This window comes from Pinus tabuliformis, chromosome 3_2 (genome assembly GCF_031772625.1).
Source record: "Pinus tabuliformis cultivar Carrire ecotype Pingquan chromosome 3_2, CPIR1, whole genome shotgun sequence".
Lineage (NCBI taxonomy): Eukaryota > Viridiplantae > Streptophyta > Pinopsida > Pinales > Pinaceae > Pinus > Pinus tabuliformis.
Window position 1 is genome coordinate 522,530,357 of NC_142302.1, and position 13,475 is coordinate 522,543,831.

The following is a 13,475-nucleotide window of genomic DNA, read 5'->3' on the forward strand; positions in this document are numbered from 1 at the left end:
GAGTCCAAGAATACTAGAGGATGATCCATTGAGACTCATACTTATTAAAATCTAAGGACGATGACGAACTACGTTGGTGGATGGAACAGTTTTTTTTTAATAAAGAAGTTGCCAAATTCGGTGCCATTGTCATAAGAGATCACGTTCTGTCACGTTTGTCCACAGTGTGGGAACCACTCCAAATGATACAAATTTGGAATTGGCAAGCTTGACCTTTGCTTACTTTTTTTTAATCTTATATTCTTCACGGTACCTGCGGCGGCGCCCATGTTGGTATTCTTCTTTCTTCGTGACGAATCGTTGACATCTGTTGCGTGAAGGAATGCAGTTGAATTTGAGTTTGGGTTTGGGTTTGGGTTCCAATTTGTTCAATTGGATTCAGTAGAAACCAAGAAAAGCAAGATTCTTGCAAAGAAAATTCGCTCTCTTCTCTTTCATCTAATAAAGGAAAGTCTCTGGTTTGGTCTGATCATGCCTGTTGAAGGGGATCGATCAAGCTCCGAAGTGAGTCGTAATACTGAGCAGAAAAGCCCCTTTGGGCAGGAATCCATTAACACTAATCCCAACCTGGGAAAGAAGATGGCCATGGAAGGCAGATTCGATAGAGTTATGGAGATTGATCTGTCTGTCAAGCTGGATGAAGAAACTGGCGAAGGAGATGAACACTCCGTGTCAAATTTCAAGGAAAGTGAGGCTACTGAGACCTCTAAACAGATTCATGACAGTAATTATTATGATAAGCCCTCTTCCTCAAAGGCTGTTACATCCATAACTTCTGCAATCGACCAACAAAGAAAGGTATGATTCATATCTAGTTATTTCACCTTTTGCTAGTTGCAGGCTGCAGCTGTCAGAAAATGATGTTTTATGAGCAGTAATCTTTGATGTCAAGTGCTCATGAACTGTACAAGCTTATTGGGTCTCACTGAAGATTCAAATATAGCATAACCCATTACAACAAAGGCCTAGAAAACTCAAAGAAAGATAATCTAACTGATTTATAAATTCACTATTCACAAAAGAGAACACTTTTAGTTTAGGTGGAGACTAGTAGGATTTGTTGGTATGAGTCAAAAATTAGGCAAAAATGTTCAGTAGCATTTAGTTTTAGGATGGTGTCAATTCTAATGATTCTAAAGTTTTGAATTTGTAAAACATCTCTGATACTTTTAATGTTTTGAATTTCTAAAACATTTATAATACAATTATGGTAGCCAGTTCACGTGATTGATTGCTAATGAAGTGAGTGTCACAATTGAGCCAATGCTCACTTGAAAGGCAATTTGGGGAATCCAGTGTTTGCCAAGGCTGTAATAATGTATTGAAATTTTCAGTTACACTAAAACTGACAAGTTTTTAGTAAATTTCTAAACTTTTACCATTACATCCGGAAATAGAGATTAGTCCAAATGATCGATTCCCAATAAAATAAATATGAAAATTACTGCAACATTCTTAAATATGTTTATCTGTAATAATACTGATGCTTTGAAGTTCTAAAAAATCTCTGATACATTTGTTCTTAAATTCTGTTTATATCTAATAATGTTTTGAAGCACTAAAAGGTCTATGATGCAATTATCTTCTTGTTCAGAGAGGAAAATTGCAAACCATATAAACTATTGAGATCTTGCTGCTTTACCGAGGGCTTCTGGTTCACATGTCATTGCAAAAACTCGTGCACCTAATTCTCACATCCTATTTTCTTCTCAAGCAAACCTAAATTCTCTGTATGTTAGTCTATATGAATTATTACTTGACTGGTTCGATTCGAATCCAATCGATCGTTCCCATTAACATTGCAAGTCTCAACTAAAGGTACTAGTGAATTGTTTTCTGTGTTATAATTCAATATCCCCAATTTCATCTGTGTGATATTTACATTGTATATTGAATGATTTATTCATTTACTCATTGTGAACAGATTGATGCTTTACAACTGGACATCCGCCGACTCGAAGAAGAAAACAATAATTTGAAAATGAATTTGTCTATGCTAGGGAATAATTTTGAGATGCATCTGTTCAGTGTTAAGCAGCAGCAAAGGGAAGGCAAAGCCGAAATGAGCGAGCAGGTAAAGTATTTATAATTAAAAATTTAGGTATATTTTCTGTATTCAAGTTTTTGTGATCTATAATGAATTAAGCAAAGTTTTTTTTTAAAAACACATAAGAAAAATTTTTATGTGATTTTTACCCAAAAACATTGTTTAATCTAGATATAGTTAATTCTTATTATAAGTTTCCCAAATATTTAAGATTTGGAATCTTAAAGTCATGAAAAATACCAAATAATTTACTATTTACCCTTTCTCATATGTACCTGATAACAAATTTATAACCATCTTTTTTAGTTTCTGTTGCTAACAATAATTTTACCCTTTCAGAATTTGCAACAAGGTCAAGATGAATCACAATTCCTTACTCTTTCTCTATTCACAAATCCATCACTCCCATTTTCGAATATTCCTGAAATCAACAATCCAAATAAAGATAATCTCATCAAAAGAGAAACCACAGAGCCGGCAGAATGTGAAAAATTTGAACTTACAGAAAACTCCAGAAGAGATGTGAGTTCAAGCAGTATTGATGGCGAGTCAGTAGAAAATATCAACGACCTAAACATATGTTTAGAACTCAAGGACGAAGAAATAAGCCGAGACTCTGACGAAGAAAACCTTTCAGCGAGAAACAGTACTGAGATTGGATCAGATGCTGGTTTAGTAAAGACAGACTCCAAGGATTTGTCAGATGCCGAACGCCAGTCATACCTTGGCCCTGAAAACAGTACTCAACTTAATCAAGAAACTATGTATCAACAAGAAGGCGGGTCTTCGCCACCAAACAAAACAATGAAGATCTCACATGACACCAGCAAGAACTCAGAAGCACATGACACCATCAAGAACTCAGAAGCTGCACCCCTGGTGAGAAAAGCCAGAGTATCAGTCCGGGCCAGATGTGAAGGACCCACAGTAAGATTCCGAACTTTCTAATCAATGTATCTGGTATGATCAAATTGAATGAAATCTGCAGACCGTTTTTGTAAATTAAAACATGCAAATATAATTTAATTTAGTTTGGATGGTAGTTTTGGTAAAATACTGGATACTAATGCATGTACTCCAGTGAATGGCTTGTTCATCGGTTAGATGTTTTCGGAGGCTTTTCAAGCTTATTTTATTGTCTAATTTGTTTAATATTATTTATATGTTTAATTGGTTTAAAATTTTTGAGAAATGTTTTAGGTTATAATTATATAAAAATTTATTTAGGTTATAATTATATCAAAATTTATTTGTAGACAAATGGATTTTGATGTGATTATAGTTAAAAACATTTCTCAAAAAATTGATATGGATCATAGAAGTCTTAATTTAATGGTTTAAAATTTGTTAGTGATCTATCGGAACTATAAATTTAAATAGTCAATTCTCCACAATTCAAGTGTTTTAATTTTTTTTTCCATACTAAATTTATATATACAATCAAAAACAAAATTAAACAACCCAAATCAAAATTTAGTCAAAAATTTTTTAACCAAATTCCTACCAAACTTCCAACCAAATTCATACCAAAACTTCCAAAACATCTGATAACTATAATTAGCCGAATATCCCACTTACTCGCCTAACAGCCAAAAAAAACTTACTATACTATCACGTAATTTATGATGGATGATTTAATATTTGCTGATATGATTTTGATAACATGGTGTAACAATTTACATTTGACGTTTCAGATGAACGACGGCTGTCAATGGAGGAAGTATGGTCAAAAGATAGCCAAAGGAAATCCCTGCCCGAGAGCATACTACCGGTGCACAGTGTCACCAGGATGTCCGGTCCGGAAACAGGTCAATATAATCTGCATGAGCTCTCACCGTTTATATAATTAAGCTGATAAGTGTGCTTGTTTTAGAATAGATTTTTATTATTAATAATTATTTGCTAAATGTTCGGGAGGTTTGGAAATTTAAAACTTCTAATCACCCCATATTAAGTAGATGGTAGAAATTTAACTTTCAAGGAATAAGTTGGAATATTCATAGTAGTATTGATAGATCAAAGGTTAATATTTATCTCTAACTAAATGAAGTTTTTTAGATTAATTAAAGAAAATGTCATGTCAACAAGTCATATTGGACATGTGGTTTCATAAGCCACTTTATTGGCCCATAATATTGTGAGAAGAATTATTTACAAGTCAAAAAATTTTATGCAGTGAGTGTCTAAAATTAAACCTATAGTTACATATTTTTAAAATATATCTAAATTTAAGTTACATATTATTTATAATTATAATTATTAATAATAATGTAAAAGTAAAGTTACAATCTAATTATTTTAATGATATTTTAATGAATTCAGTATAATATACTATGTATAATTAGCTAAATATTTTGAAACTTATATAAGTTAAGATGTATTAGAAGTATACCAAATTAATTAGAAGTATACCAACTATTTAATTTATAATATTTTATCTTTAATCTTAGATACTATCTTAGATACTACTATACTACTCAATTGATACTATGGTTACTGTTTAGGATATTTATAATATTATCTTTTTACCTAAAGTGGTGATTGATATTTTTCATGCAGGTACAAAGATGTCATGAAGACATGTCCATATTGATTACAACATACGAGGGGGCGCACAATCATCCTCTTAATGTTGCTGCAACTGCCATGGCTTCCACTACTTCTGCAGCAGCTTGCATGCTTCTGTCTGGTTCAACCTCCAGCCTAGAAGCCATGAATCCCAACCCATACTTCCTTGGGGTAGGCAATAACAGAATGGGTCATTTCGTTGGATCCAATCCTAACATTACCACATCAATGAATTCCTTTCCCTCCATCACATTGGACCTGACAAATAATCCTAGCCCCCAATCGGTCCTACGCATGAGGGGTGCTGGATCACCAGGATCACCAATGACCACCAGCTTCCCCTCTCAATTCCGATATCCATCACCCGGGCCGAGCTTGCTTTCTCATAACAGCTCAATAATGGGTTCTGATCATTCCTCAACACTGCCCTCAGGGTCAAATCATTGGAATAATAATGCCTACTACACTCAACCACATGCATACAACAAACCTTTACCTCTTGGTACAAAGTATAATGATCTCCCCATCCAACAGTTCCAGCTACACCCACCTCTTATTGATCCTTCAAGAGCAATTCAAGCAGTTTTATCAGGACCTTCCACCCAGAATTTGATTCAGAACATTGTGGCAGAGGCAGCTACAAAGTGCAATAATTCATCAGGATCACATCATTCTTTAGTTGATACAGTGGGTGCTGCAACTGCTGCTATTACATCTGATCCCAACTTCACAGCTGCACTTGCAAATGCTATCACCTCCATTATCAGCAATGGCAATTCTCAATCTCAGTCAGGAGCAACCGACAAAGCATCAATATCAGCCAATAGCAATATCTTACGTCCAGGACATTGGGAAAAAGGGTTGCCGCAGTTTGTTACAGAGGCTAATGCTGTAGGTTGGAGATCATTCCTTCATCCGGCTTCTCAATCGAACAGCACTTTTTCTGCTGCTTCCTCCTCTTTCTCCCCTAAACAGTGGCCTGGAACTAGTAGGGACAATCAAAACCTTTGATAGGTAATCCATGGATTTCCTTTCATCCATGAATATGTTAGCTTATCACCCCCAAGCTGTTTCCAATTCTGTGTACAATTCTGTGTAGCAAAAATCATGTCACCACAACTTTATTAACTGCAATTAATTACAAATCCTACCTCATACAGATGAGTTGACTGATTTGATCTCATCGGATTTCTCTGTACCCTTCCCTTGCTCATGCATGTAATTGGGCAATGATGAAGCCAACAGCTTGTATGAGAGCCACAAATCAAAAATTGGTATGAGGGGCATGAACCTGTGAGCATGAGGGGCATGAACCTGTGAGCATGAGAACTAGAGCAATCTGAGTCATGGCAAAGGAGTCCATAAGATTGGAAAAGTGGAGGTTGAAAAATGTTTGTACCTTTTTATTAAAAGGTGGGGAAATTCTGTTTTCTTCCTTAAAAAAATGGTTACACCAAAAGTCACCGGTCTTAATAAATTTCCAAATTCTTATCATTACTTTTTGAAATAAATGATAAAATTTGAAACTGGAATTATCATTCAAAATTCTAAGTACTCTGGGGATTTATCAAAAAAATTCCAAGTATTCTTGGGTTATCAGAAGTGCTCAGACTTCCAAATCCTTATCATTACTTTTTGAATGGTAAATGAAAAAATTTTAAATTGAAATTATCATTCAATAGTTCCAAGTACACCTGGGGTTTATCAGAGGTCCCGTTTTAAGCACGCTTTGAAGGTTTCATGAGTATTATGAATCATGGTCAAAATATTAATGTGATAACTTCTCTGCTAGAGACTGATAAATGTATAAAAGTTTGAGTTGAGACCTGTCATTTTAAAGTTCCAGAGACTATCAGAAGACCTCTTTAAGATGCTTTCAAAGATGCATAAGTATCCCAGCAAGAGCAATTAATTATCAGAACCATGGAAAGCTGCGTGAAGTGCAACAGAAAACTGAATTCAGGCGTTTGATTGTAAGTGTGGGATGATGGATTGGAAAGACGATCAGGTTATGGTTGACTATATGACATCTATTAGAGGATTGTAAAATTTTAGCTATCGGAACATTTGTTTCAAATGAAATAGTTTGTATGATACCAAGGCTCTGAGGAATGGTCCTATGGGGATCTAATACTCCAATGAAACTTTGAGGGAAAATTGTAACACAGTTTTTCAAATTTAGAATTTATATACATTTGTTGTTTAAATATAAAGTATGGATTTGAAATCAATATTTTAAATATATTTTGTATTCATATTTATATTAAAATATTAATATTGTCAATCAAGTTTGCAAATTCTTGTATTAGCTTTATCATTGTAATATTGAAATCTTAAAAATAAAAATTAGAGGATTTTAAGATAACATTAGTGTGAGATGGGCTTGTATTTTGGATATTAGTGTTATATTTTAAATTAAAGTATTATTATAAAAAAATTTGTTTATAATTGAGTATTTTGAGTCTATAAGTTATTAAAGGTTTTAGATTGGATTAAATTAAGTAGTAGAATTTTTATTGTGTAATTTTGTTTTAAATGGTCTTAATTTATTTTAAGATATTTAAATTATGAAGATTTGGAAAATTTAAGTGAATGAAGGTGAAATTATGGTTAGCATAAAAGATAGACTTGCTAGAAAAGTTAAGTTTGTTTATTTTAAGATTTATAAAAACTCCGTAAGATCACACAATAATTGTAGAAACATCCTTAAAAGAAAATTTGATACTTGAAATGGTAAGTGTGGAATGATGGATTTCAAAGAGGGTCTAACTAACTATATGTCATATCTATTGAAGAGCTATAAAATTTTAACTACTGGGATATTTGTTTCTAATGAAGTAGTTTGTAATGAACCCAAGGCTCTAAGGAATCAAGGACCTATGGAGATCGAACACCCCACTGAAGGTTTCAGTGAAAATTGTAGTGGAGTTTTTTTCGGGGAAAATCAAGTTGAGATAAAACTGGAAGGATTTATTTCTTACAATGCTAATTTTAGTGAGTACCAATGAAAATGAGAACAATATGGACATGAATTACATACTATGGTTAAAAATCTAGAGCACATCGAGTTTGAAGAGAAGTCAGTACTCATTCCATCTCTGATAAATGTGGTGAAATATGATTCCATAATTTATGACACTAACTAAAAGGGTAGGGTTTCTAGGTGCTTGATTAACAAAGGTTACAAATAATTTGAAGAAATCTTATTGTCATAGAAGGGATGGATTCCTAAGAACTAAACAAGGTTTTGCAGGTCAAAATTTGGTCAATGTTGAACCCATAAGGTAAACAATTTTTTTTATATGTTTCAATTCCATCAAAATACTTTATAAATAGAGAAAGGAAGATGATTAAATTAAGAGAAAAGTAAGTAAAACTTTATTTATTTGAAGACATCCTTAAGGAATAGTTTCTCGAAAAGGAAGGTAAATATCTAGCTAGAAGGTTCTTTAGTAGTAAGGTCTTTAAATAGTCACTACATCTTTGGATAACAAGGTTTCGAGGACATATTCAAGACTATAACCCTCAATTCCACTTCACGGCCACATGGGTAATTAGGTGTTACTTTCAAAACATATAAATATACAATGTTGATTTTAGGGAAAATATAGTTTTAGGGTCCTCATTTCTCATGCCAAGAAACTTTTATCTATGTTTTGACCTCCATATAAATCACATTCGACCTATTCCACGTGACCAAAAATTTTGAGTATTCCTTTGAAGTTGTTGTCAAGTAAAATTTTCAATGAAATTGGGGATAGTCTACAGCCCTATTTAGACACGGATAATAGTGTATTCAATTTCACATTATGAACAAGTGGAACACCACTAATCAACTTTGACTTGAGAGAGTGGCTTCCAAGGAGGGATGATATCAAGATCAGAAGTGATGATATACTCAAAATAAAGCTTAGACTAGATTAAAAACTTGTTTAGGTGTTTGAGGTGTCAGTGTATCAAATGGTTGTAGTTCGAAATTCTCTAAAAAAAATGGAAGGGAAAATATAGTTAGGTTCAATGGTGAAATATGGCAATTGATGACCAAACTCAAAATGTGGAGGCGTGTTATACATGTACTTACCACTATATGTCCTACAAGGAAGTTATTCTATGATATAGGGATAAAATTACTTAATTGACTAATTTCTCATAATTATTATCACAATTTAATAATTATGAAATAAAAATTATTTCATTATTAAGAAAAAATTATAATTGAGAAGAAATCTCAAAGTATGTTGGGAAAAGCTCATAATTGACAATGAAACTTGTGCATGAGTTGTAATTATTTGGTTCACATGTCATCAACTCTATTTGTGACTTATATCCATACAATTCACTCACATCAAGCTTAATGTTTGTTGGCCCTATGTGTTTACACTCATCCTCTGAGATCTATGAGAATATATATAATGAGTGTTGACTGATATATCTGTTAGGTTGATTTTCTAACACTTCTATCAATCTAGGGTTCATAGACTTTGAGAAGCAACACTCGAAATGCCAGATAAAGACTTTAGAGACTTGTAAGCAATCAAACGCTATTATGTCCTAAAAACTAACCATATCAAGTTCATGCAAGAAATAATTAATACTATGTTCTAATCCTGGAATCAAAGGTATTCATTACAAATAAAATGATAACTATTGTTGTTTTAGAGACCAAAATTTTAGTCAAAAATGAAAGTTCCCATAATCTTTCAAAACTACTGCCAATTTGTAGTGTTCACCTTTCTCATTCCAAAGACAATTGAATCGCCTCAATTTAATGCCGTATGAAAAATTTGTGATGTTTTGAAGCTTTTGGTCGACAACACAATCTTTTGTAGGTAGGCTAACTCGGCTGCTGATTGTGCAGTCCATACTACTGATGTCAGCATTCCTACTAGATGTACAGTCGACCAATCATGGATTTCCAAGTGGTAGGCTCATACATGTGAAGGTTTTCACATTTTCATTGGTTGAATTTTGTTTTGGTGGCCTAATGGAAGGCTGCCATAGTAGTTAAAAAGTTAGTTAGTAACTCAACAACCTGAGTAGGGATTGAATAGGTGACCTGCCACAATGCAACTACAGCCTCTACCAACTCTCCTACATCGTTTTCCTTACACCATATGTTCTTTGTTCCTATTTAAAGTTTATTTATGGGGGCATTGGGAGGAAGGGTCAGGCAGTGAGCCCCGACTTGCGAGTCGTTTTAAGCACCATAAGACCATAGTGCAAAAGCCAGACGAAGAAATGGAGCGATGGGGACCAGTCCTTGGTCACGGAACATGCCACAAGAATGAGTGTAGAGGACTTCGGGAGCTTGGCGGAGGGGGTGGCCTATAAGCCCTAGCCCAGGTCCTGTGGAGCCACAAATAACCTACGTCGGAAAGGTAAAGGGCTTTGATGGTGGGTGCAAGCCGTTAGCCCTTGCCCCTGGCCACATTTTTATATGTAACCGATGGTCGGAAACTTGATGGCTAGCATGGCAGGGGCAGGCGGTTAGCCCCAGCCCCTGGCCACATCAACCCCTATGACCAATAGCCTGATACAGAAGGAGCCTAGGCCAGCGAGGGCGGACCTTTGGCCCAACCCTTAGCCCTATGGTTCCCATGTGGTCATGGATATGCGTTTAACGAGTTATTGGGCATTTAAAAGAAGTGACAATTCACACCTATTGTAGTAAAATTTGTTGCCTCCCAAGTAGATAAAAGGGTCAAAATTTCACTCTCTTTGCAAGTTGATCCAATTTGGAGGACGAATAGCAAGGAAAACTTGGGAGAGCCAAAACTTGATGAGTTTTTGGTCTTTTTGAGCCCAATAAAAGCCCATATAGTTATTTTTGGACATTCTAAATCCAAAGAAAGCCTCTGTTTACTGATTGGAGAACTTCTGGAAGGACATTTTGCAGGTTTGACTCACAAAGTGACAGGTACAATAAGTGGTTTGAAGTCGTTTTTGAAGGCTTTTGAGCATGGAGAGGACTTGTAGGGGTTTTCAAACCTTCATATGTTATTTGCAATAATTGTGACTTTTATGGTGCAACTGATGTTTATCTTTTCTCATTATGTATTTTTTAGGAAAGTTCTCTTTTAATACTTCAATGTGAAATTATTGTACATGTATGCTCATTTTTAGATGGAGTACATGGTCTTGATGTTTAAGCCCTTTTCTTGTTGACTGTTTCATGACTGACTGTAGGTTTTCATCCTTTTTAGAGTGAGATTTATTTGCAGAAGAATGTTTCCTTGAAGGGGAAACTAGCCACTCATTTGTCAACACATTTCATGTACTCTTTTATCACTAAATATATGGAGTGGTCTAGCTATGTTAGTAGGCCTAGAAATGTTGCCCAGGGGTGTGAACTCTGTCACCAAATTTTGTTTTGTCTCTCTTCTATATTTCCTTTACGAGTTTCATGATGATATGTTTGTTATTTAAAGTTCACATTAAAACTAACTCATTATCCTTGAAGAGACCATAAAACTTGTTTTTTTCATAAGACCCATTTTTACTTGAAAAGTATGAGAGGATGGTCAGTTTTTAGGAAGGAGAAGTTCTCCTCTAATTCTAGATCAATTGGTATCAGAGTTGGTTCTGACCAGGTTGCGGGTATGGGAAATAAGCTTGAAAGTCTCAAAGAGCTAGGGGAGATGAACTTATCTATTCGATGGACAATGTTGAATTGAGGAGATTGCTTCAAGTTTGGAAGAGGAGAAGAGGTATATGTGTCTTCAGTTTCAACATGTTCTTGAGAAACAAGTTGATGAGAGTTCCACTCCATGAAGCAGCAAAGAATTCCTCCAAGATGAAGCCATTATGTGGGCATGGTCCAAACACGGGTTATGGACCCTATGGAGAATGATGCTTGGTAGTTTTGTCAGCATCTCAAAGATTCTCATTATATGCTTGTTTGTAAAAGTGGGTGGCTTGAGTCATCTTCAAATTTATCATCACCATTTGAAGAAGAAAATATGGGTGGAAAATCAAAGGAGGTATTCAGCATCTCTAGTTCAAATCCTTCAGTTTATGTTAATAACACATCTTTTGAAACCTTTGAACAACATACTAATGGCATTGGTATCAATTTCTTAGCTAGGATAGGTTATGAATGATCCAGGTGGCTCCAGAGACCCACACAGGACAAAGAGGGCTTATGGAGGCTCAAAAATAAAAGTGATCAGAATACCTTCAAACTAGGACGAGAGTGTAGATCTCGTCATCCTAATTGTGACATTGTGAATGGTTCGTCAAACCGAGTCCGTATGCGAAAGTTAGAAGTAATCAAAGTTGGGTTGACTTTTGATGATTGGGCAGGCTTAAGGAGGCTACAATTTCGAATTTTCTGGTGGACGGAATCCTGCAAACTCTAGACAGATTCTAGGAAAAATCGTGGCCTCATTAAATTGACTCCTTTTGTCCAAAAACCGCATTTTCAAAAATGCGCAGTTTGTTTTGATTAAACAAAAAAAATATAAAAAAAGGGGGTGGCAGGCCACCAACGCCCCCACCCAAACCCGTACCACATGACATATATTATATTAATGGAGGGCTGGGCCACTGCCCCTGGCCCCTCCCACGGAACCAACAACAAATAAGTGCGGTGGGTGGCCATGACCCCACCACCCCACAACCCACATAACAAAACTACCATATCAATTACGTAGAGTTTGGGTAGGCCGGCCCTTGGTGCATGGACCCAAGCCATTCCAAAATGACCTACGAATGCACATTAAGGTGGGTTGGCCCTTGGGGCGCAGACCCAACCCCAACCACCCTCTAATAAAAGGCATGTGGTTAATTTATATGGTAAAAGAGGAGGGGTGAGATTTGATCCCCCGACCCCTCCTCAACAACTCTCCAAATTTACCACTGTGCCACAACCGATTGTTGTGTAATCTACCCACCATTTATTATTTAAACGCAGTTTATCAGTGCACCTAGGGAGAGGAAGGAAGTGCATGTAGTTCGAGGCAAAATTTTGCAAGAGGGGCGAAATTTCACTTTATCAGAATTTGACAAATTTTATATGGTTTCAACACTTCTCGATGCCACGAATGTAATGGCGCTGTCCATTTCTCCATCAAAGTTCTGCATTTTTCAGCCATTTTTCAGTATGCAGGTGGAACCATGATTGTTGTAGAAATAGGGAGTGGAACCATGATCCTTGAAATTTTCCCAAGGAGGTATTTTTTCTCCATGTCAAAATATAGTCAAGTTTATAATTGTTTTTCATGGTTTTCCACAAGGATTGCAATGGCAAGGTCAGATTTGCCTTTGAAGTTGCAAATTTCTAGTTCACCCATGGAGAAGAATCTTTGAGGAATCTAGGGGGAATGTAAAATATTCCTTTAGCCTTGGATTCTCAATTTCTCAGAATTCAGAAATTGGACAATTTGCACTATTTGACGTCACAAATCTGATGGTATGTTCAGATTTCCCATTTGCTCATTCTATTTTTCAGGCACTTTTCTAAGTGGAATGTAGGTGCCAGCATTCATGTGCGAGCAACCATTTCAATGCGATTGATGTCATGAGATCGATGGCGCAAATTAATTATGCAGTTTGACATCCACTTCTTTAGATGGCCTGGTAGTGAGGTATATGCAGTGTGTTCATGTACTTCTTTTACTATGCATTGTGCTGCATAGATCCTTATTTGATGTTCATGAGGGATCTTATTTATTACTTGTTTTCATGATTCCTTCTTGATGTGATGTGGAATCGTCTATGTGATGTACTCATTGTCATGATTCTTCATGTTGTGTTTTGAGATCCATTTGTTGTGTGTTGATGGGATACTCAGGTTGTCATCATGCACATTTGCATTGAGATCCCTTTTATGCCATCTTGGCAGGATGCTCATCATGCATGA

The 13,475-nt window shown here is 35.6% G+C and overlaps 1 protein-coding gene across 1 annotated transcript; it reads left to right on the forward strand.

Moving 5' to 3' along the window:
- The first annotated feature begins 411 nt into the window (after positions 1 to 411).
- LOC149181613 (uncharacterized) lies at positions 412 to 5,784 on the forward strand. The gene is made up of 5 exons (XM_089418362.1): positions 412 to 798; positions 1,925 to 2,074; positions 2,387 to 2,974; positions 3,742 to 3,855; positions 4,607 to 5,784. The coding sequence occupies exons 1-5, from the start codon at positions 472 to 474 to the stop codon at positions 5,624 to 5,626; spliced, it is 2,199 nt and encodes a 732-aa protein (XP_089274488.1). The 5' UTR covers positions 412 to 471; the 3' UTR covers positions 5,627 to 5,784.
- The last annotated feature ends 7,691 nt before the right edge of the window (positions 5,785 to 13,475 follow it).